Raw genomic sequence first — 23,560 nt, 5'->3', positions numbered from 1 at the left:
ACATGGCAGGACATTAACACAGCAGCTGACGACATCAACGGTATGACGCACACACGCCACATGCGTGCACACGCACACGCATGCGAGCGTGCGCGTGTGCGTGTGCGTAAGCGTGTGCGTGTGTGCGGGCATGCAATGATAGAAGATGTCTTCATATTTGGGGAAGCATGTTATGAACTAATTATTGCCAGCCCTAAGCAAACAAACTAATGCTTGCACAACTTCTGAGTTGTTAGGTGGTGGGTGGGTAGCTGCTGTAATGCGGTTGTGGCTGTTAGGGTGGTGGGTGGTAGCTGCTGTAGTGCGGTTGTAGCTGTTAGGTGGTGGGTGGTAGCTGCTGTAATGCGGTTGTGGCTGTTAGGTGGTGGGTGGTAGTTACTGTGATGCGGTTGTGGCTGTTAGGTGGTGGGTGGTAGCTACTGCAATGCGGTTGTGGCTGTTAGGTGGTGGGTGATAGATACTGTAGTGCGATTGCGGTTGTTAGGTGGTGGGTGGTAGCTACTATAATGCGATTGCGACTGTTAGGTGGTGGGTGGTAGCTACTTTAATGCGATTGTGGCTGTTAGGTGGTGGGTGGTACCTACTGTAATGCGGTTGTGGCTGTTAGGTTGTGGGTGGTAGCTACTGTGATGCGGCTGTGGCTGTTAGGTGGTGGGTGGTAGCTACTGTGATGCGATTGTGGCTGTAGGTTCTACAACTTCTGTCCTTGAAAACTCAAACACTTTCTTGTAGCACGAGATATATACATATATGTACCTATATATATATATATATATATATATATATATATATATATATTTGCGTGCGTGCGTGTGTGCGTGCGTGTGTGTGTGTGCGTGTGCGTGTGCGTGCGCGTGTGCCGGTGCGCATGTTATGTGTGCGACGCAGATTAAATCATGCGTTGCATGCTTAACACAATGGTATCATCTTCATGTTATCCATGGGTGATGATTCGGCGATCATGATAATGATGATATGTCATGTGATGTGACGATATGATATGACCCGAACCCGATATGATGTCAAGGAACCAGCAGTAAGTTAGGTGTACGCAGACGCAAAGCTTCTGTCGATACTCACGGATAATTTCTTGTCCGCCGATTTACAAGACATCCACAACAAACCCGTAGCATTTCAGTGAAACAGCAGCATGCAATAGTTGGGTTTACCCCATAACTTAACAGAGCGATAGACCGAGAGACATGCCAGGGAATAACGTTGGTTTATTGAGCTCAGATGTCATTTCCATCTTCACCTTGCGCTGGTTGTTTAAGCTTTGCCCGTGGTTTGTCTGGAGCGCGGTACTCATGTCCCCAGATTCAGACGTACTGGAAGTTCATGGACCGGGTGGACTCGCTGTTGGCGATGCCGCACTACGTGCGAACCATCCGTACCGTTGTCTACATGCTCCTGCTGATTCACGTCAACGCCTGCGCCTACTATGCCGTCAGCCTGTGGGAGGGCATCGGCACCAACGGCTGGGTCTTCGACGGCATCGGAAACCCGTGGGTGACACCGCCGGATGCAGCGGACACTCATGGGGCAGTGGCGAGAAATTTGGCTGTCATTTGTAGGATCGAAATCCACGGGTCCTGGCACCGTTGTCGTTAAAGGTTTTACGACGCGCTCAGCTGCTGAGGCTGTATGCCATCACCTGTCTCTTACCCTGGCAGGAGTGGGGCGGAGGGGGGGGGGGAAAGGCACCTCGAGCAATCAAGCCCCTTACCTCTGGTTTCCCGGACGCACAGCCTAACAACGGCGCCACTCGAGCCCGGATCCCGGTTTGGAAATGTGTTCCGATCTCGAATCAGTACATTTCAAATTGGAAAGATCCGACAGTGAAGAAAACGCATGAATGGAATGTCATACATTGGCAGATATTGAAAAAGCATCAGATACATTGCTGTACTCTACTCTAAGCCGAAAATACTGTTTAAACAACACAATTTCTATATTCAGTAAACATGCTACTCATTACGTCATTGTTTGATTGCGACATGGAACGTTTGTATGACGTTAGAGGTGCTACCAAACAGGTCGTGCAAATTGCCACCCTAGCACCCACTTTGCAGTGCTTCAAATTGCCGAGACATGACATTGATGGTGCTGGGCGTATTTCCGAAAGGAAATATGGAGTGCTCTGTATCTGTCTTTTCTCGTTGTGTCGTTGCCTATTTGCCTATGAGTTTATCTTGTCTTCTTGCATCCACATACTCGGCGATGCGCTATTCTTAAGCTAATTGATAACAGGTCTATTTTCCGTAATATCTATGTCCTAGTGCCTATGTCCAACTTCTGGCAATATGTAGCACAAAACATGGTTCGTGTTTGAAACTCGCAATGCCGGCATGACATTGAACGAGAGCCAATTGAACTCTGTTATGCCTAGAAACCGTGCTCACAACCGTGAGAGATAAACGACTCGAAAACCCTATTTTAGTCGACATTGGACGCCACATGACCAATGTGGTGGCAGTATTTGAATGATGTTTCTGCGGCGTCATGCACGCCTGAGTAATTTTAAGATAGTCTGCACATTCACGGGCGCATAACTCAGAAACTAGGACTTAGGTCTTAAGAATTCGGGGATGCGAGCTTCTCCGAATGATCTTCAATATTTTTTTCGGTTGAAAACACCATACAGATGTGGAACACTCCTCTCTTTGAAGAGAATGTTCAACATTTATAAGCGGTTTTGAACTGAGTTAGCCATTTTGAAGACCACTCAGTGCAGCTTAAAGCCATTCCCTTTTAAAGACTAGAAACCTTTCCGTTTCTGAGCTTGACGCCTTCCAACTGTGAAGGGTATTTCAAGGTAACCCAAGCATGCATTACGCTTTATAAAGGCCGCGCGAGTACTGCCACCCCATAGACCACGTAGTGCTCAAGGTCAAGAACGATGTGATCATCGAACTGTTCGTGTCTGGCGTGCGTCAGCACCATTCGTGACATCAACAGATATCAGTTGGTCTTTGAACAACTTTATTGGTAAAGTACAAGCCCAAACACGAATCCCCTTTTGTGGTACATAATACAGGAAGTTGGCAGTGATACCAGTTATGACGGAAATAAGATTAGGAATTTAATTACTTAAAAGTGGTGGCGTAACCGGACATGTGAATGCAAAGGTACAGAAAGTGTGCCTTTAACTTTTTCATACGTATCACATTACGGTCCTTCGTGGTGCATCACTTGTCTCAGTTCGCTAATTATGAGCAATCTGCGCCTACTTTGAGAAACCCAAGAAAGATGTCACAAAGGCTTAGAAGACCCAGACGTGCCTTCTTCAGTAGCCTGAAATTTTGCCGTGTGTCGCTCGTCTCCTTCAAATTGGGAGGCCTATGTACGTATCATGTCGCGCGGGGTAAGTGCATCTCTTATAATCTGGGGTCTCGCGAGGACAAAAACGAAACCTCGCTCCACCGGTTTTACGTGCGCTTGAACCCACCATCCATGGTGTCTTGAGGTCAGGCCCCCATCACTTACTGTTTATCATAGCAGCGGCCGTTACTCGGTGTGTTTCGGGTCACGTCTCCTTTGGCTCTGGCAGCAGGAAGACAATCGGAGTGGTGGTGGTGGCGGACGGGAGGCCTTTATGTTATGGTCTGCAGCAAAAACCTTATTTTCCAGCTACGTGAGATGCTTTTATTTCGCCACCAAAACGGCTACATCCATCGGCAAAAACCCAAAACCCACCAACGAGTTCGAATATGTCTTCATGACGGGAAGCTGGCTGATGGGAGTCTTCGTATTCGCTCTTCTGGTTGGTCAGGTATGTGGCAGTCGCTTCGTGGATAAGTGTAGCGATATGTACTTGATAGAGACAAGAAAGGCCCTGAGCTACTGATTTTTCGGTATCATTGGTTCAGAGTTCCTATGCGGACACTTATCAACCTTCAATATACCAGGAGATAACCGGTAAAAGACGCTACCAAGCAAACAGTGCGGTCTACCACATGTTAACCTACCGGTACGTAAGCTCGCCGTAAAAGTGAGTCTCCAAAGCGCTCATGGATCCAGTCAAGAATGCTACGCCTTGTTCCTCCCACATGGAATATCCCTGAGAGAGCTTCCAAGATATTATTTAAACTATGCGCGCAGTGCGCAGTTTCCTTCCAGCTCACTAGCACATGAATGGCAAGTCCTATCCCCAGCTGGACACGTTGGGTTCTCTAGCGCTAATTGCAACTTGTATAGATTTTAAACACTGACCCGTTTCACATTGCCCTGAGGCCGCACAAGCAAGTCGATCGTACGGTGACATGAAGACGTTTGCACAGCCCGTCATCTATAAACGGGAGTTGTACGCATGTAATTTACTCTTTGCTCTACCGTTCTACAACTTTTTCGCTAACCTGATGCAACTTCAATGAATTGCGATACGGCCCGGGACACACATCACTGTGGTCTGTAGGCATGTCCTGTCTTCAAATGGAAGGACTTTCTAGTTATAGAAAAATCGAAGGACTTTCTAGTTAAAATACTTTTACGCGACTATGAACCAAAATATGACAAACTGCACGCATCGCTCTCCGCATTTGTGACATCAGAACCGCTTTTCTAGTAGTCATTGTGTGTCCCGTATTGTAAGGTAGTGTCATGGAGGTGGCGATGGGTCTAAAGTAGAGTTCTGCGATATGGCTTCTGTCTGGTTAAACCACAAAACTGGTGTCCAGGATTGTAATCGGCACATTTTGAGTGGTTGCTTCTGAGTGAAAGAAAACTGAGGTGGTATTGATTTATGTTTACAATGCATCTAGCAGTGAGCTCAACGTATGAGAACCTATACCTTCTTTTATGAGAATGCTGCCCTACAGCTTTGTTGAATGGAACCATGCTGAGGGTTATACTACCTGGAGAAGCTCAGCCAGAGCGTGCCATACACTCTCTCGAGATACGGCTCTGTGTGAGGCGGGTGAACAAGAATTTGAAGACACATTTAAATCGCCACTTTATTGAGGAACGGCAACAGCATGTTTCAGGGGCTATCACATGAAGGGCTACGATGAGATGAAGTGGAATGTTGGGCTTGGGATTTTAAGGAATGCATCGAGCGTTGACAATTTAACCAATCTGTCCATGATCAAATAGTTTAACCAGTTAGGACCATCTGGCATGTGGAAAGTCGACAACTATCAATAAAAGGTATTTTAACTCACAATGTATCAATATGTGTATAATACGAGCGTCATATGTGTAGGCACGCTTCTCGATTCTGCTCGGCGAGGTGTTTTTTCGTTGCACCTGTTTGATGATACTATAGGGAAAATACTGATTCAGCTGTATTTGAAATACCGGAGGGCATCACCACCACCAGCCTCGTCAAGCCGTGTTCGCTGACGCCATGTCTTGCGGCGCCGGCCGGTGCAGTTCGTGCTGCCTGACAGGATGTCGCCATCGCCGCAGATCCGTGACATCGTGGCCAAGATCACGCGCACACGCGATGAGTTCCGCCAGATCATGGACAGCACCGTGCGCTACATGCAGCACCTGAGCCTGCCGCCGGCGCTGCAGGAGCGCGTTCGTCTCTGGATGCACTACACGTGGCGGCAGCAGAAGTCGCTAGGTCAGGTCCTACAATGTGCCGTCCGTCTCTGGATACACTACACGTGGCGGCGGCAGAGGTCGCTAGGTCAGGCCCTACAGCGTGCCGTCCATCTCTGGATGCACTACATGTGGCGGCGGCAGAGGTCGCTAGGTCTAGGTCTTACAATGCGCCGTCCGTCTCTGGATGCACTACACACGGCGGCAGTAAAAGTCGCTAGGTCAGGCTATACGGCGTGCCGTCCGTCTCTGAATGCACTACATGTGGCGGCGGCAGAGGTAGCTAGGTCTAGGTCTTACAACGCGCAGTCCGTCTCTGGATGCACTGCACATGGCGGCAGCAGAAGTCGCTAGGTTAGGCCCTATAGCGCGCCGCCCGTCTCTGGATGCACTACACGTGGCGGCGGCAGAGGTCGCTGGGTTAGGCCCTACAGCGCGCCGCCCGTCTCTGGATGCACTACACACAGCGGTAGCAGAAGTCGCTAGGTCAGACCCTACAACGCGCCGTCCGCCTCTGGCTGCACCAGACGTGGCTGTATCAGAGGTCGCTAGGCCGTGCTCCACAGCGCGCCGTCCGCACAATGTGTCAGGGCACCGCCGCGCCGGGTTGCGCGCGCTGCAACCTGACGTCGATTACCGCATCCGACGCTTTTTCCTGCATCATGCAAGCTGCATGTGTGCTGACATTGAGGCATATTGAATAAGAAACCGTAACGGGAGAGTCTTCAAGTCGTGATCACATGCATTTATAATAAGTAATTTCTATAATTCAACTAAAAAATCGCCTACTTCGCACCAGGCTCCTGCAACTTTGACGTGGCCTTCGAGGAACACTGGACTATGTGGTGTGTGTATGTGCATCCACAGACCCGTGGCCGCTCCCACGCTCAGGGGGATGAAGTGGTGAACAGGGCTTCTTCGAACGAACATGGGTTGGTGAGGCGCAGGATGAGTACGGGAGGGTGCGAGAAGGATGAGGGTTTGGGCTAGGACGTAAGGATGCAAGCCAGTAAATGGGACTGAAGCGAGATTAAGGAACGGCAGTTTAAGCTAGGGAAGGACTGCGAAATGCGATCAATGGATGACACAATGGGTAATGGAAGGGGCTTGTTTCGTCCGGTCGGATTTACTGTCATCAGACTGTATGCAAGTGCTTCCGTCAAGGACTTTTACGATACGGCGTTTGCACGTGGTGCTGCAAAACTGCGGTCCGAAGCGTTAGTTCGTCCTGTAGTGAACGGCTCGTTCTGATACCGGTCCTTTGAATGTTCCGACTTTAAGGATATCCTCCAAAAATGTCATGTACTGGGTACGCCAACGCCCGGAAACGTCACGTCATGCTATCTGTGACACTTGACAGCTCACGACAAACAGACAATGTGGAATCATAGCATTCCTTGGACATAGTTGTATGGGATCACTTATATATATATAGAGAGAGAGAGAGAGAGAGAGAGAGAGAGAGAGAGAGAGAGAGAGAGAGAGAGAGAGAGAGAGAGAGAGAGAGAGAGAGAGAGAGAGAGAGTGTGTGTGTGTGTGTGTGTGTGTGTGTGTGTGGTGTGTGTGTGTGTGTGTGTGTGTGTGTGTGTGTGTGTGTGTGGTGTGTGTGTGTGTGTGTGTGTGTGTGTGTGTGTGTGTGTGTGTGTGTGTGTGTGTGTGTGTGTGTGTGTGTGTGTGGTGTGTGTGTGTGTGTGTGTGTGTGTGTGTGTGTGTGTGTGTGTGTGTGTGTGTGTGTGTGTGTGTGTGTGTGTGTGTGTGTGTGGTGTGTGTGTGTGTGTGTGTGTGTGTGTGTGTGTGTGTGTGTGTGTGTGTGTGTGTGTGTGTGTGTGTGTGTGTGTGTGAGAGTGCATGCATACCTTCGTGTATCCAGTGCTTATGGCGTGCTGGGCATGACGACGTTTTTCGCCGCTAGACGAGCTGAAAGCACTGGAGGTACTACCACACAAGCTGCAGACGGACATAGCACTGAGCGTGCACTCGGACACCCTGAAGAAAGTGCACCTCTTCCAGAACTGCGACGAGGCTCTTCTACGTGACCTGGTGCTCAAACTGAAACCCATCAACTATCTGCCCGGGGACTATGTCTGCAAGAAGGTGGGGAAACCGGCCCAGCCGCTCGGGGATACCGATCAACTGCTTTGTTTCAGCGGTGATATCAATGCGATGCGATGGAGGCTTACAAAGAAAATAGAGAACAGAGTGGTGACATGTTACAGTACAGTATATATATATATATATATATATATATATATATATATATATATATATATATATATACGTCAACGTGGCGTGAGCGTGCTGCCCGTCAGTGTGCAAGCTGTCTGTGTGTCGCCAGGGAGAGGTCGGTCGGGAGATGTATGTCGTCAAGTTGTCCGTGTCTCGCCAGGGAGAGGTCGGTCGGGAGATGTATGTCGTCAAGTTGTCCGTGTCTCGCCAGGGAGAGGTCGGTCGGGAGATGTATGTCGTCAAGTTGTCCGTGTCTCGCCAGGGAGAGGTCGGTCGGGAGATGTATGTCGTCAAGTTGTCCGTGTCTCGCCAGGGAGAGGTCGGTCGGGAGATGTATGTCGTCAAGTTGTCCGTGTCTCGCCAGGGAGAGGTCGGTCGGGAAGATGTATGTCGTCAAGTGTCCGTGTCTCGCCAGGGAGAGGTCGGTCGGGAGATGTATGTCGTCAGTTGTCCGTGTCTCGCCAGGGAGAGGTCCGGTCGGGAGATGTATGTCGTCAAGTTGTCCGTGTCTCGCCAGGGAGAGGTCGGTCGGGAGATGTATGTCGTCAAGTTGTCCGTGTCTCGCCAGGGAGAGGTCGGTCGGGAGATGTATGTCGTCAAGTTGTCCGTGTCTCGCCAGGGAGAGGTCGGTCGGGAGATGTATGTCGTCAAGTTGTCCGTGTCTCGCCAGGGAGAGGTCGGTCGGGAGATGTATGTCGTCAAGTTGTCCGTGTCTCGCCAGGGAGAGGTCGGTCGGGAGATGTATGTCGTCAAGTTGTCCGTGTCTCGCCAGGGAGAGGTCGGTCGGGAGATGTATGTCGTCAAGTTGTCCGTGTCTCGCCAGGGAGAGGTCGGTCGGGAGATGTATGTCGTCAAGTTGTCCGTGTCTCGCCAGGGAGAGGTCGGTCGGGAGATGTATGTCGTCAAGTTGTCCGTGTCTCGCCAGGGAGAGGTCGGTCGGGAGATGTATGTCGTCAAGTTGTCCGTGTCTCGCCAGGGAGAGGTCGGTCGGGAGATGTATGTCGTCAAGTTGTCCGTGTCTCGCCAGGGAGAGGTCGGTCGGGAGATGTATGTCGTCAAGTTGTCCGTGTCTCGCCAGGGAGAGGTCGGTCGGGAGATGTATGTCGTCAAGTTGTCCGTGTCTCGCCAGGGAGAGGTCGGTCGGGAGATGTATGTCGTCAAGTTGTCCGTGTCTCGCCAGGGAGAGGTCGGTCGGGAGATGTATGTCGTCAAGTTGTCCGTGTCTCGCCAGGGAGAGGTCGGTCGGGAGATGTATGTCGTCAAGTTGTCCGTGTCTCGCCAGGGAGAGGTCGGTCGGGAGATGTATATCGTCAAGTTGTCCGTGTCTCGCCAGGGAGAGGTCGGTCGGGAGATGTATGTCGTCAAGTTGTCCGTGTCTCGCCAGGGAGAGGTCGGTCGGGAGATGTATGTCGTCAAGTTGTCCGTGTCTCGCCAGGGAGAGGTCGGTCGGGAGATGTATATCGTCAAGTTGTCCGTGTCTCGCCAGGGAGAGGTCGGTCGGGAGATGTATATCGTCAAGTTGTCCGTGTCTCGCCAGGGAGAGGTCGGTCGGGAGATGTATGTCGTCAAGTTGTCCGTGTCTCGCCAGGGAGAGGTCGGTCGGGAGATGTATATCGTCAAGTTGTCCGTGTCTCGCCAGGGAGAGGTCGGTCGGAGATGTATGTCGTCAAGTTGTCCGTGTCTCGCCAGGGAGAGGTCGGTCGGGAGATGTATGTCGTCAAGTTGTCCGTGTCTCGCCAGGGAGAGGTCGGTCGGGAGATGTATATCGTCAAGTTGTCCGTGTCTCGCCAGGGAGAGGTCGGTCGGGAGATGTATGTCGTCGAGTTGTCCGTGTCTCGCCAGGGAGAGGTCGGTCGGGAGATGTATGTCGTCAAGTTGTCCGTGTCTCGCCAGGGAGAGGTCGGTCGGGAGATGTATATCGTCAAGTTGTCCGTGTCTCGCCAGGGAGAGGTCGGTCGGGAGATGTATGTCGTCGAGTTGTCCATGTCTCGCCAGGGAGAGGTCGGTCGGGAGATATATGTCGTCAAGTTGTCCCTGTCTCGCCAGGGAGAGGTCGGTCGGGAGATGTATATCGTCAAGTCCGGCCAGGTGATGGTGATGGCCGGCAAGGCTGTGCTGGCCACGCTGCAGCAGGGCAGTGTCTTCGGCGAGATCAGCCTGCTCGGTCTGGCCGGACTCAGCCGACGCACCGCCGATGTCAGGCGAGTAAACTCGATGTCCCCCCAATTAGTGACGAGTGTGGCTCACGGGTGATGCTACGGCTATTAGCAACGCTTTCGCGTGATTTTCGATGATTTTTTTTTCAGTTAACTGACTGACAGATTAAGCTTGGGGCGTTTTGGCTCCATCGGATTGTAACCTGTAACTTCACTGGCTGTTGTTTACACCTTGAACATTGCGAAAAAAAGCTTACGCTTTATGTCTTTACAGATCGCGTGGGTTTTCCACTCTTTTCGTTTTGAATAAAACAGATTTGCAGGACGCGATGAAGTACTATCCAGATGCACAAGAACTGCTCAGGAAGCGTGCAAAGTAAGTAGACGGATCTAGCTGTGGAGCTTTTTAGACCTTGGGTCAGCAGTTCGTGGTTCGCCCGAACATGTACTGTATGGCACGCACGCACATTCAGTCACCGAAGTTGAATGTTTGCAGCGTTGTCACAGGAATTCTTCTCCTTACTCATTAAGTACGAACCAGTCACCGCTGGCCTATCACAGACAGCGATGCGGTGCTGGGCCAGCCAAGCTCGTGCGCTTTCTGCAGCTCTAGCACGGTCTTTTGGTGTCATCGCAGAGCCTTAATCAAGAAGAACGCAGCTATGGCCGCTGAGAACGGTGAAGACGGCGACGGCGAAGAAGTCATCATCAAGAGAAGACGCCCCTCCACACCCAAGCTGCTTCATGCGGTCCTTCAGGTTAGCCTGCATAGCCTGGTTTTCATATGCACCACCCAGTTATGCGTGCGTGTTGAAGTGCAGCTACCAGTGCTGACTTCAGGCACAATATCACCCCTAAGCAATTAGCAGTGCTGAAGAAATAAGCACAAAATTTGTACGTGCATGTGACGTGTTAGTTATCCGGGCCAGGGACAACGGGACGAAGGAACGACGGACAAAGGGACAGGGACGAAGGGACGGACGTTTGACAGATTGGTCGAGGGCCGCGACCAGGGGCAGATCCGGAGCTGCGCCACGGAGCCAGCAGCACCGGCTTAGGCGTCCATGTCCATCAGCGTGTCCTTGTTAAAAACTAATTAATATTCATTCATCCTAGTTACATCACTGTTTTAAATAACTCATATCATTGAACTTATTTAGCTTTTTCTCGACGTCTTAACTCTCGTCTTAATAGGCGGAGGGGGAGGGTCGATATGAACCTTGTAAGGTGTTCTTTGGACACCTCTCCGGCATGTTGTGCAATCGCACGAAATTTTTAGTAGCCTATGCGGCATTTATTGCGCGTCTTTGGACACCAAAAACAGATGTTCCTATACGATTTCTTCTTTCGGAGCATCGGCGGTTTCTTTAGGAACACTGCAAAGCGATCTACGGTGGCCAATTTCGTAGCCAATTATGTCAACCCACCCCACCACACCCCGCAGTCGGGGAAGAATGCGAGCGAATCCGTCAAGAAACATATTTTTTGCGTATTTTGAAGGTTGACTTTGCCGTATGGCCGTACTCAGCCCGCCAACTTATTTTGTAAAACAACATCCCTGCTTGAAGCGTTCAGTACAGTACTGTGCTTGAGGGCCACTTTGGCTGTCGGGGAATCACTGTTCACTTGTGATGCCCAGTTCGTTGACTGGCTGTGTTTGCAAAGCGGGTATATACCAGCGGCATATCACTTGATTTGGTGACACATATGTTCAAGCTTCCAATAATGCACTTCTCGCTAAATGACTTGCGCCGTTCTCTGCCAACCACAAACGTTCATTTCTACTGACGTCATTCACACCCACAAATGGCGAAGTACATTCTGATCACATAGGAGTGCAAATGATCTGATCGTTGGCGTCCGCTGGTAACTTTTTTCCTTTTCATGTCAACTTCCGTGCCAATTTCGAAAGAAACCGACATAAAATTCTCACTCACAGCCACGGAGGCTGTGATGTATTTCTTACTTGAATATCTGCATGCGCCAATATTTCCCATTCCAAAGATAAAATCTGGGGATACCAGGGACAGAGTCAAAGTGACAGCCGCACAAAAACCTTTGGAAAAACGGACAAAGAACAATTTGGTCTGGCAAAACGTCGACGGCATAGATTAAACTTGGAAAATAACAAGATTGAGCTTCTGGTGCTGCATCTGTCCGACAAGCAGCATATCGTTGGTGCTGCATTTGTACTTCCCGTTGCTATTATGAAACAACTGGCAATGGGGTTTCGGCAAAGTAGGTTTTGAAATATGCCCTAAATGTGGCACGCTTCCCTTAAACTCCCGTTGACTGGTGACTACAGTAAACAGGTATGTAAAAGACGTCGTGCCTTGAAAATTTGTTCCTCTAGCACCATGGAAAGCTAATAAAGCGGGGCAATGATTTCGCGTTCCCTTACGTGTCACGCATGCATTCCACATCACTCCAAGTGACCCTCCGGGCGCGTGCTAAATCTGAGCAAAGCCGAATCCCCATGGCCTTTCGATAAAGGAACATTGTTTCACACAGTGCAATTGTGTGTTTGTGCTTGTGTTTCTCACTGGTCCCATACTGTACTATTTCATCACCACGTACCGCAGTGTGCCGCGCTGCGCCGCTGCGCCCCGCCCTGTGCAGCCGCTCACCCCGCTGCACCACTCGGCCCGGCCTGCCCCGCCGCCCCGCCCTGTGCAGCCGCCCACCCCGGTACACCAGTCGGCCGGCCTGCCACGCCGCCCCGCCCTGTGCAGCCGCCCACCCCGCTGCACCAGTCGGCCCGACCTGCCACGCCCCACCCCGCCGTCAGGTGGTGGAGCCGAGCTCGATGACGGCGTCGATGCTGCGTCAGCGGGGCGGCGGCGCCTGCTCGCAGATGGAGCTGCGCGTGCCCAGCAGCCTGTCAGTCGGCCGCTACTCGCCCATGTCTCTGCCGCCGGGCCTGGCCGCGGCCGGCAGCGAGCTCCAGCCACAGCGCTCCGAGTCGCTGACCGAGGAGGACGAGGTCGGTCAGCGCCCCCCCCCCCCCCCCCCCCCGACCACCACCGCCGCCGCAGCCAGTGCTTGAGGGCGGCGCTCGGTCGGACGGCGGCCGGCTGATGTAGGCTTTCGCTCCTGGGAAGGCGGATAGTCGCGGGTTAAACAGCCTGCCCCAGTTGTGCAAACTTACACCACTAGCCTGCTCCCCATCTGTGCAAACTAACACCAATACCATCGGCAACACAATCACATCTCATATGAACAAGCCTGCGAGTCACGCGTGGCGGCTTGCTGCAACACTGAACTATCTATCCAAGAAGAGGAATGATGAACACCCATAAATGACCTAAATCGTGATGCTGTCAACGTGTGCATGTTTCACCGGAGTGTTTTAAGCAACCGGGAATCATGAGCGTTCGTTTAACTTGCTCAGACATCACGTCGCTGAATGAAAAGCTGACAAACAATTGCAAGGCAATCGCACGCCCATAGTTATCGAGAAGTATTCGCTTCTTAAACGAGCTGCTTTTTATTTAGATTGGTTGTCTTTTTATTCAGATGGTTACCAAAGAAGCTTTCCAATTTGCTGCCAGTGAGCGTGCCATACTAACATACTCGTGATTGTATTAGAGCAAGACCTCGACATAACTAGGACGACAATTTAATGGTATTTAGACGGCCTTTAGACGGCTTTGGCGGTAGTCTGAAATTCTAGAAACAGCGTGACAAGGTTTTAATTGGTTTTGCGTTCCGTACCTATACACTCCCGCACCTGATATTCGCTTTTATATAACACTTCGGCTAGAATTTTTGGGAGCCACATTTTGGGGGACGTTTTCTCTCCTGCTATGGGAACTAACTACACAGACTCCACGGGTGGAGAATGCTGGGAAACTTTGGTGTAACAACCGTGCCGAAATGCGTGTCTGTCAGTGATAGGATGGTGGCATTGGGAGATCTCACCGAAAATTACAAACTTGTGTGACTGCTGCCACATCCGCCATACCGCATGGTCCATTTATGGCAGACGCGTTTTTACACCATCCCATCGGAATCCGGTAGCCAATATCCCCAGACTGCCAAGCTACTCTGTGATTTTTTTTTATGCGAGGTAACAGTGTCAACGTTATTGGTAGGGTCGATGGTGAAGCAATCTGTCCCTGACCGTACGACCCTCGTGAAGGTTCTGGTGATCGACAAGAGCAAGCTCCCGCCCGCGCAGAAGACCGGACGGCCCGTGCCCCCGAGGTTTGCCGCCAATGCGCCGGACACGAAAGTCACCATCTCGGAAAAGATTCGTCACCGGCTGCCCTACACAATAGGGTGAGGCCATTCAACGCCGACGTAGCTGCTAATTTAGCTCTGCCGACAATCCCGTTACGGCATCGTAACTGACTCCTGCAACATTGCACAGGAAGTTTCAGCTTACGTGTGCAATATGTTTGTTCTTGCGTCTTGCTGCGTAACACCGTGCACCGCGTGCATCAGTTCAACACCGAAGTGTACAACATCGTGATATGAGAACGCTCCGGGAGCCTGGTCGGGTATGAACACTGAGCCCGATGAAGCTGTCCCGTAGCCTGAGGTCGTCACGGGGGGGGGGGGGGGATCGGGTGAGCTGTGCCCCAACCTCCAAAATTGGCGTCCCGAGATCGCTGCTGATTCGGACAGGTCTTCAAAGGCCGGATCCCTAAGCGGGCCGAGCGGAACAACCCGTGGCCGCGCACGGTCCATTGTGTCTAATACGCGAACAACTGAGGAGCATGAACGATATGTAGCATATGTTTGTATCCTACCTAAAAACAATGTGTGCAATGTACATCGCATGCATGTAAGCTGTACAATGTGTCTGTATGTCGGCGCACTTCCTTCGCCGCGATTCGGGAGTACCTCTCCAACTGTCCAAAATAGATCCACGAAATGTCCAGTATCTAAAAAGATAACAACAGTTAGTTTAAAACATTTCAGGGGTAAAATTCGATTCGACTTCAGTTAACTGAACTACGTTGCCATAACTGATTTTTTAGAGCGACGGTTTCCTCTTCGGTATTATGCACTGTTCCATTTTCTGGGCTGCTTCGATGGAACTGATCGATTGTTGCCAATCAGTGTCAGTCATACCATAATAAATTACACCACGCCACCAACAATAATTACATGAGGCCAACTTATAGACGTGGAACCCAATTGAGGGAAGCCAAACCCGACTGAGTTGTGTCTTTTGCTGGTGATAGATAAGTCGGTTTAGCTTGATCAACTAATCCTATATTTCTGAAACGTTCAAAGTGCGGTTTTCCAGCGTTCTATGTCAGTCCTTCATGGCGCGGGTATTATCGGTTTTCGGGCGGTCTGATCAGAAAACGGCTAAGCTCGGCGCACATTTTACACGCGTGGGCATCCCGCCCCACGCTAGTGTTGCGTGACTCACAAATGACACATATCCAGGCCGACTGTTTCAACGCGTCATTTGAATCAGAATACCGGGGAATCCTTATCTGTTGAGTTGACTTCATAATAATCGGTCATGGCCCTGACCACACCTTACATTGGTCTTTGAGCTTGTTAACAACATGGTAAAACTCTGAAAAATGCAAATACAGTTTCGTTTGGTGTTGCTCGCAAAGCTAAACCAACATTACTTGAGGCCCTGGGCTGCTGACTGCCACGGCTAAACGTTTTCGACCCTCCCAATGGGTCATGAGATACCAGAGAGACGAGGGGGGGGGGGTTACTTTACCCGTCAGGTGGTCACGGATGGCGAGACATCCCAGGCAGCATCAGGATAATGTCAGTGTCGGGACGGCGTCGCGTGACACCAGCACACACTGGAGTTGTGCAAGCTAGGAAGGCGCGAGGCAATGATAGCCTGCCTGATATGGATAGCCTGCATGGATCGCGATTCAAAAACAATTACAGATGTTGGCAAACAACGACGATGTGTGACCAAGAGCTTTGCCCACATACGTTATGGCGCTGTGCTCGTGATCGTGGTCGTTGCCAACACCACCGCACATCCCCTGTTGGAAATTGCTCATGACTCACCCACAAAAAAGTTTTATAAAATAACTTTCGACTTATGTGGTTAGCCAAATCAAGCCTTACATAGCTGTAGACAACTGAATAACCAATCTTTTGATAAAAAATTAAATGTACCTTGTAAGGTCACTGACCCATGACAAGTTTCAGTCACTCCGTTGCTGTCAGCGAAGGCGACTCCTCGGGCATTGTTCAACATGACCTGACAACGTAATGTTAGACGATGTCATACAACTTTGAGATGGTTTCTTAGAACACAAGATCATTAAAATTAGTATCACGACTTGTTCCATTGGCTTTGGGTGGGATATAGGGGTCATATCAGGGTCAAAACCAAACTGCTTGGTTGCTGACAACTCGCTTTTTGAGGTAGTTGTGAGGGTCATTTCGAATTCATTGATCACAACGATAACATATAATTTCGTATTTGACCTCATGAAGTTTAGGGAAGGTCACTAACCTAAAATATCGTTGATCAACCTTTTGCTTTAAGGAGCATGTCGCAAAGGATAGTGCTGGGCGCCCATTTCAGATTTTAGATATCAAAATTATTCAAAGGATTTGTGCTATTTTCACCTTATATAGGCCGCCAAAAAGGTACCGACCTGACGTGAACACCAGTGACTTTTTGCTTACAAGTGCTACCTAGATTAAGGATTGTTTATGCGAGGGGATCTGACTGTACTTCAGACACCGATCTGGGGTTCGACTTTATTTGAACCAAATTTAACGGCCTGGGCACCTCAAAATTGAACATAAGCCAGTTCACGTAGGCCCCTGCCTGCATTTTGAATTTTATGCCCTAGCTATCTCAGCGTATGCATACTTTGTATAGAGACATTAGGGGTCAAACGGACCCCGCCCATACCTGGATGCGGTGCTTTTCATCGGTCACCCGGGAGCGTGTTAGCTGCATTTGGGCGCCTGGCTCGTTTTGCATACAGTCGATGCTCATGTGCCCATCCATGCACACGGGTACACCCGCTACATCAAGTTCCCCAGATAAAAATGGTTTGCGCCATAGAGTTCACAACCAACAAACAACCTGTGAACTTCGCCGCGACAAGTGTGCCCGATGGCACACAGTATTCCAACAGCCACGACAGTGCGCCGCATGGAACATATTCTCTGGCTCCACATCCATATACGATGCATGACACTTAGGCCCATGTGACATTTGTCCTCAGAAAGAAAGATACCTCAGTCGTTTTCTTTGGACTGCTCTGAAATGTTTAGCTTTGATAAACGTCGAAGCATAATGCAGTGATGAGCAATAAAGAACCCAAAAATGCGATACAAATCATCTTATCGTGGCAACGACCAGAACCCAAAAATGCGATACAAATCATCTTATCGTAAATAGGTAAAGCATATCCAAAAACACGATTCGGTGACAAAACCCAAAGGGCTTGGTTCACTTCCCAGTGGCTGAGATAAAAAGGATTGATACGGATGTGCCTTGCTAGGTATATTTGGCGTTTTAAGCCTGCCTCTAACGGCAGACATTTTTCGTTATCTTATTTGCATGGTTCATGCTTTACAACAGGATAATGGTCGTGATATAAACACGCTTACCGTTGCCTGGCTTCACTTTACCTCGCCTTCGGTCGAACAACGGAATCGTTGAGATCCTGATCGTAGCTTGGGCCAGCCCAGATCTTCGACTTAGTGCACCCTTGTTGCCACCGGGGTGTGGTGTGGTTAAACCTCCCGGTCTTGTACAGCTTAAGCAAGTTTTGATCTTTTGCAGGAAACTATTTTTTTGAAAAAAGTTTTACTTCGGTAGTTACGCAGCAAGTGCGCTTTACATGAACATGCCAAATAAACCACACAAAATGTTTGGCCTGCGTACCTTAACACGCGCTCGGGTAAGGGGGTCAACTTGCCCCCCCCCCCGAAGGTTTTTCCGGAACGGTCTCTGAACGGCACAGCGTAACCACGCCAAATTGTGCATAGCTGTAGAAAATTGAATAGCGAATAATTTGGCATCACAAATTTATGTGTACCTTCTAAGGTCACTGACCTACGGAAGGTCAAAATCGGGCCATGGTTTCAGCGAAGTCAATTTCTAGGGAATCGTTCAATCTGATGCAACAACGGAGTGTTAAACGAAGCCATACATCTCTGAGATGCTTTCTTAAGCAACAAGACAGTTGAATGAGCAAATTATCTCGACCTAAGGTCAGGAATGAAAATCAGACCAAGGTCAAAACCAACCTGTTTCATTACCCTAGGGCTTGCTGTATGGGGTAGATTTGGCGCTCATTTTGAATTTATTGATGGCGGGCACCGCATTATGCATCTTCTATAGGCTTTTCAGAGGTCAGAATAAGTCATTGACCTAAAATGACCCAGGTCAACACTTTGTTTTTGGAGCATACTGCCTAGTGTAATCTTTGTCCCTTATTTAGATGCAAAACTCACAGCAGCTTGTATGATTTTGGTCACCATGACCTTCAAAAGGTAAAAAAAAAATGTCACTGACCTTAAATAAGCATGAGACCTTTGGCTTAGAAACGGAGACCTAGGTTCTGGGCACCATAGAAACCAGCCTGGAATTTGACCTTATTTGACCTCATTTGACTCGAATATCATGACCTATAAACCTGAAACTTTGACCTAGGTGAGTTCACGTATAGGTCAACACACCCTGTAAATTTGATGTCTCTAGCCCTCTTAGTTCCCGAGATTTTAGGGGAGGGTAAATTGACCCCTCTACCCGAGCGAAGGGTATCCAGCCGGCCACCCGGGCGCGTGCTAACACTTAAACATGCAATATAATGCGGGAAAACCATTAGAAAACACCCGCTCTACCTTTTAAGCGCCATGTGACTGGTCTGCGTACCTTAACGTTAAACGTGCAATGTAACGTGGCAAAACCATCAAAAGAGACCCACTCTACTTTGTAAACGCCATGTGGCACCAGCGACATCTTCTGCGTGTTTGATCAATCGGTATACACTCTAGCATATATCCACAATCGACGCTTGTTTAGGTTCGCCACTCGTTGAGCCCGGTGCGTGGTAATCATGCGGTTGGTCTGACTCACGCCGAGGTCGGGGGAATTAGCTGCCCGCGCATTTGGCGTCGAATGCATTTGGCTGAACTTTGGAGGGTTATCGATGACGTCAGAGCTCATGCTGAATGTCAAATAATTTAATGGTTCTCAAAGCACATTGTATTGTAAATGGGCGATTCTAGAGATCGTAAAGCGCAAAGAGTATGTAAGTAGGTACATGCCGTAAGCACCCGAACTATGTGCTCTGGCTCTCATCGCCCAAGGTTAAGTATCCTTACAAACGGTTTCACATAAGTAAAATCATGTCAGCCCACAAAAACGAAATGCACTTCCGTCATTTTTTACAGCTTTATGGGTCTGATTTCCGAAACGCCATTTCTCACTTTGCTGACCGCACTGATCATGGAAATATCGCTCCTGGCGCAATTCACCTCTGCTGTCGGCACACATTTTACGTTATTCCGGAATGGTTCCACGTTGGCCTTGTTTCGGGCTTTGGAGGATTCCGGCCTCCATTAGACACAGAGAACTGCTACGCCAGTCGATTTTGAACGGCCGAACGGCATTTGATATGTCCCGACAAGATTTTCATTTCCAAAATGAAAAGCGGTATGGATTTCTAACAGTAGAGCGAATTGGCTCAAATACCTGTAATTTCTAAGTTTCTGCACTCGACACAGCTACCTCGTTCACCAACCGATTTTGATGCCGCCACCACTACCCGATCTCCAGGGATTTCAAGTTTTATACATTAAGACTACGCTTAAATCTCAAAAGTTACGGCCGTATTCGGATGGTGAAAACCGTGATGCTAACGCAATTTCTAAGATGCATTTTTGGCATATGCGATATAATTGGAATGGAGATTTGCTTCCTCATCAGAAACGCTGGCATAAACCCAAATTGTGACACTGGTGAACCCGGAGTTACGAGTGGGGACCGGGGACAGAGGCGAACTCAGAAGCAGATATCATTGTCGCCCACGATGTTCCTTTGCGCTGTACCTGTATATGAACTAATAGCGTCTATGTAATATTTGCGCACATGTACCACATACATGGGCAGTTTTCCAAGGGAGGGGAGGTAGAGACCCGTATTTGGGGCGTGACCATCGCTGCAATCATCAGCTGGCGCCGGCCATGCCAACAGCAGTGGCGGCGCCTCGGATTTTGACTTGGGGAGGGGGGAGATTTCAAAGGGGAGTCCCGAACAAAGTTGGCCTCCTCACAGGGAGGCCTCCTGCAGTGTCGTATTCAACGGAGAGAGGCACCGAGGGCAATTATCCCCGTGTCAAGCTGTTGTACGTTTCATATCTAAGTAAATAAATGTCAACAATTAAAATCCAGAATGAGGCCTCATTCGCCAGGAAATGGCCTCGCTAGCCTAAGACAGGACCCTCTATTCCAGAAAAGGGCCTCCCGATGCATAAATGAGACTCCTAGTTGTTTGTCCTAGTTGTTGATCGGAACGTTTCCGATCAGCAAAGGGGCCCCAAATTTAGCCAAAGGGCCTTGCTGCTACCCCAAAACATTGCTTCCTGATCCGAATCACGACCCTCTGACGCCTGAAGTGAGTCTTATGTCCCGGAAATGGGGCCTCCTGAAAAAAGAGAGTGCCTTCTAACCCAGAAATGAGCCCCTAGTCTGTAACGGGGACCTCCCTAGCCAAGAAAGGACCTCCCGAGTCAGCAAAAGGGTCTGCTTAACACAACATCGGGATTCCTGATGTAGAACATGAACTTCTTTATTGAAAGAGGAAGATAAGCCATGGTCTATAAACGCGTCTCTTAATGCAGAACACGGTCTTTCATACCCGATTTGTAATTCTCTACCTCAGTTATTGGGGCTCCCTTAATCTGAATGTTGGTACTCTACAGCAGGGGTGGATACAGAGGGGGCACAGAGCCATGCCCCCTTGAGTTTCGAAGGGGTTCATGGGCTCTAAAGGGGCCCGTAGCCCGTCGAATAGACGCAGGTTTTAACACAAAAGGCAACAAAACTGGACGTGTTTGGCTTGCAGGCGAACAAGAGCAATCGCAAGCGAAAGTGAAGGGCCCACGGGAGGCCAGAAATCATTTTTTTCACTGACTGAGAGGGTGATTATTTATATATTTTAAGATTCATTACGCTGTCCAGAGGCCCTGCACTATTCCCGGGGCCCTATACGTTCATTTGCAGGGTAAATCCGATCGCCGAGGAGCCTTGCACGTTGCCCTCGATTTCCTTACATTTGCTCGGAGGCCCCGCGCCATGTTGTCGGGGCCCTTTCTGCTGGTATGCGGGGTCACCCTTGTCGATCAGGGGCCTGTGTGCCACTGTCTGCCGCGGTTGTGTGCCGCTGCCTGTCACGGCTGTGTGCCGCCGTCCATGGCTGTGCGCCGCCGTCCACGGCTGTGTGCCGCCGTCCACGGCTGTGTGCCGCCGTCCACGGCTGCGTGCCGCCGTCCACGGCTGTGTATCGCCGTCCACAGTTGTGTATCGCCGTCCATCACGGCTGTGTGACTGTGTATCGCACGTCCACGGCTGCGTGCCGCCGTCCACGGCTGTGTATCGCCGTCCACAGTTGTGTATCGCCGTCCACGGCTGTGTGCCGCCGTCCATGGTTGTGTGTCGCCGTCCGCGGCCGTGTGCCGCCGTCCACGACTGTGTGCCGCCGTTCACAGCTGTGTATCGCCGTCCACGGCTGTGTATCGCCGTCCACAGCTGTGTATCGCAGTCCACGGCTGTCTGCCGCCGTCCACGGCTGTGTATCGCCGTCCACGGCCGTGTGCCGCCGGCCACGACTGTGTGCCGTCGTTCACGGCTGTGTATCGCCGTCCACGGCTGTCTGCCGCGCGTCCACGGCTGTGTATCGCCGTATACGGCTGTGTATCGCCGTCCACAGCTGTGTATCGCCGTATACGGCTGTGCGACGCCGCTTGACGTGCGTCGCCGCCGCTGTTGGCAGGACGAGGTCGCTAACGTCGTCCAGCGGTGACCGGAGTAGTCGCAAGCTGAGCCGACAGGCGGCCGTGGTGACGCCCGACTCGGAGAGCTGCGCGGATCAGACGCCGGTGAAGTCGTCCCTGGCGTCCGCCATCGACCGGGGCCGCTCGTTGCCGTCGGCGGGGGCGCCGTCCTCCGCCCGCTCGGCAGGGTGGCGCCATAACCGCGTCGTCCCTGAGAGTTCGATCATTCACTGCTCGGCGATGATCCACCGGGAGAGGACGCCCACGTCGGACGCTCGTCAGCAGAACGGCGTGGCGGACAACGACAGGTTCTAGACGGCGGCCACGTCCGGAGGACGTGCCGTGGAGTGCGCTCGTTCAACGGCGCTGGCCTGGCAGCTCCAGGGAGCTACGCCTCGATTCAGCGATGGAATTATTTTAAGCCCAGATTATCCCGCACTTCTACCCAACTGTGTTTCGTGCCTCTGTCACAAAGCATTCTGCCCTTTTGAAGGGATGCGCTGCGTACCTCTGTCACCGACGGTTCCCCTTGTGCCTGTATGAAGTTGTGCTTCTTTCGCCTTCTGAGCTCTAATTAGTGTCCCTGCTAAATTGTGTTCGGCGGTCCCAGGGCGTCCGGTGCCATTCAAGCCGTCAATAGATCCGAATTTTGATGTATCCTCGTATAATCACCGCTTCTCACTGGTATCGCATGGGTGCGTTATTTAGCTACAAATCCCTCTGCGTCATTTCCTTCCTTGTTGACTCTCATTTCCAGTGGCTGGGCCGTGACCCGTGTTATCATAGTTCTGCATCGGTGTAGTGGCTGTTGAAGCGGAGCCTTGAGTCGCAGCGGATCGGAGGCACTGCTGTTCACCTGTTCGTGCGTGACAAGTACTGTATAGCACAATGTATGTTCGTGCTACACTTGTTACCTTGTGCCCCTGTTAGTATATTGTGCTTCTCTCCAAGTGTAGGTACACTTGTTAACTCGAAGAGTTCGGTGGTAAGGTCCCTTTGAAATGAATATGCTGTCGGAGTTCACCGTCTCGTTCTGTCGCTGGGGCTGATCTGGAACAGCAATTTTAGCGTCTGCTTCGGCTCGTCGAATCTGAATGAAACAAACGTGGCATTGTAAGGGGGTATCAGCGGGGTGTAATTAGTGTCAATGAAATAAAATGGAAAACATGCGGACTCACTAGCAGCTCCTTTTACTCCACCGTTCCATTTCAGGCTAACGCAGTCAAAATCAGAGTTACGCACTACACAGACAGTATTCTTCACATAAGCTGTAAGTCGCTAAATGCACGGCATTTGACGTATCCGAATTTGCTGGAGATTCTAGCTCAGACATCGCCCCTACTGGAAGTTTTCGGGCGCGTCGACTGCAAAAGATCACACAGTGTGGCTCCGGCGTGGCGTGGCAGCGCGGCTCGTGCATCGCTGCTCTGACCGAGCCAGAATTGTGCAGGGATCTGGTAGGCTCAGAGCATCAGCTAATGAAGAGATTACATTCCGGCGCCAATATTATCGATGAGGGCATGTGTTCGCCACTGCAGCTGCAGATTTCTAACGGTATCTCCCCAAAACCAGCCACAAGTAGGACTTAATACGGGAGGGTAAAACGTCGGATTTGTCATGAAATGGTTGCTTTTGATAGACTGGGTGCAGGTGTGAATTTGTGCACTTTTGCAG

The 23,560-nt window shown here is 50.5% G+C and overlaps 1 protein-coding gene across 1 annotated transcript in view; it reads left to right on the top strand.

Moving 5' to 3' along the window:
• The window catches only part of LOC119089779 (cyclic nucleotide-gated cation channel beta-3), a 35,895-nt gene extending 12,856 nt beyond the window's left edge, over positions 1-23,039 (top strand). The window contains exons 8-17 of the mRNA XM_037212593.1: positions 1,318-1,505; positions 3,631-3,772; positions 5,407-5,566; positions 7,457-7,638; positions 9,817-9,971; positions 10,201-10,302; positions 10,564-10,684; positions 12,715-12,909; positions 14,068-14,207; positions 21,886-23,039. Coding sequence (XP_037068488.1) covers positions 1,318-1,505; positions 3,631-3,772; positions 5,407-5,566; positions 7,457-7,638; positions 9,817-9,971; positions 10,201-10,302; positions 10,564-10,684; positions 12,715-12,909; positions 14,068-14,207; positions 21,886-22,201 — 1,701 coding nt within the window. The 3' untranslated portion in view covers positions 22,202-23,039. The remainder of the gene's footprint in view (positions 1-1,317; positions 1,506-3,630; positions 3,773-5,406; positions 5,567-7,456; positions 7,639-9,816; positions 9,972-10,200; positions 10,303-10,563; positions 10,685-12,714; positions 12,910-14,067; positions 14,208-21,885) is intronic.
• The last annotated feature ends 521 nt before the right edge of the window (positions 23,040-23,560 follow it).

The sequence above is a fragment of the Pollicipes pollicipes genome, unplaced genomic scaffold (assembly GCF_011947565.3).
Source record: "Pollicipes pollicipes isolate AB1234 unplaced genomic scaffold, Ppol_2.1 Scaffold_3087;HRSCAF=3621_pilon_pilon_pilon, whole genome shotgun sequence".
In the NCBI taxonomy this organism is placed as follows: Eukaryota; Metazoa; Arthropoda; class Thecostraca; order Pollicipedomorpha; family Pollicipedidae; genus Pollicipes; species Pollicipes pollicipes.
This window is presented reverse-complemented; position numbering and strand designations above follow the sequence as displayed.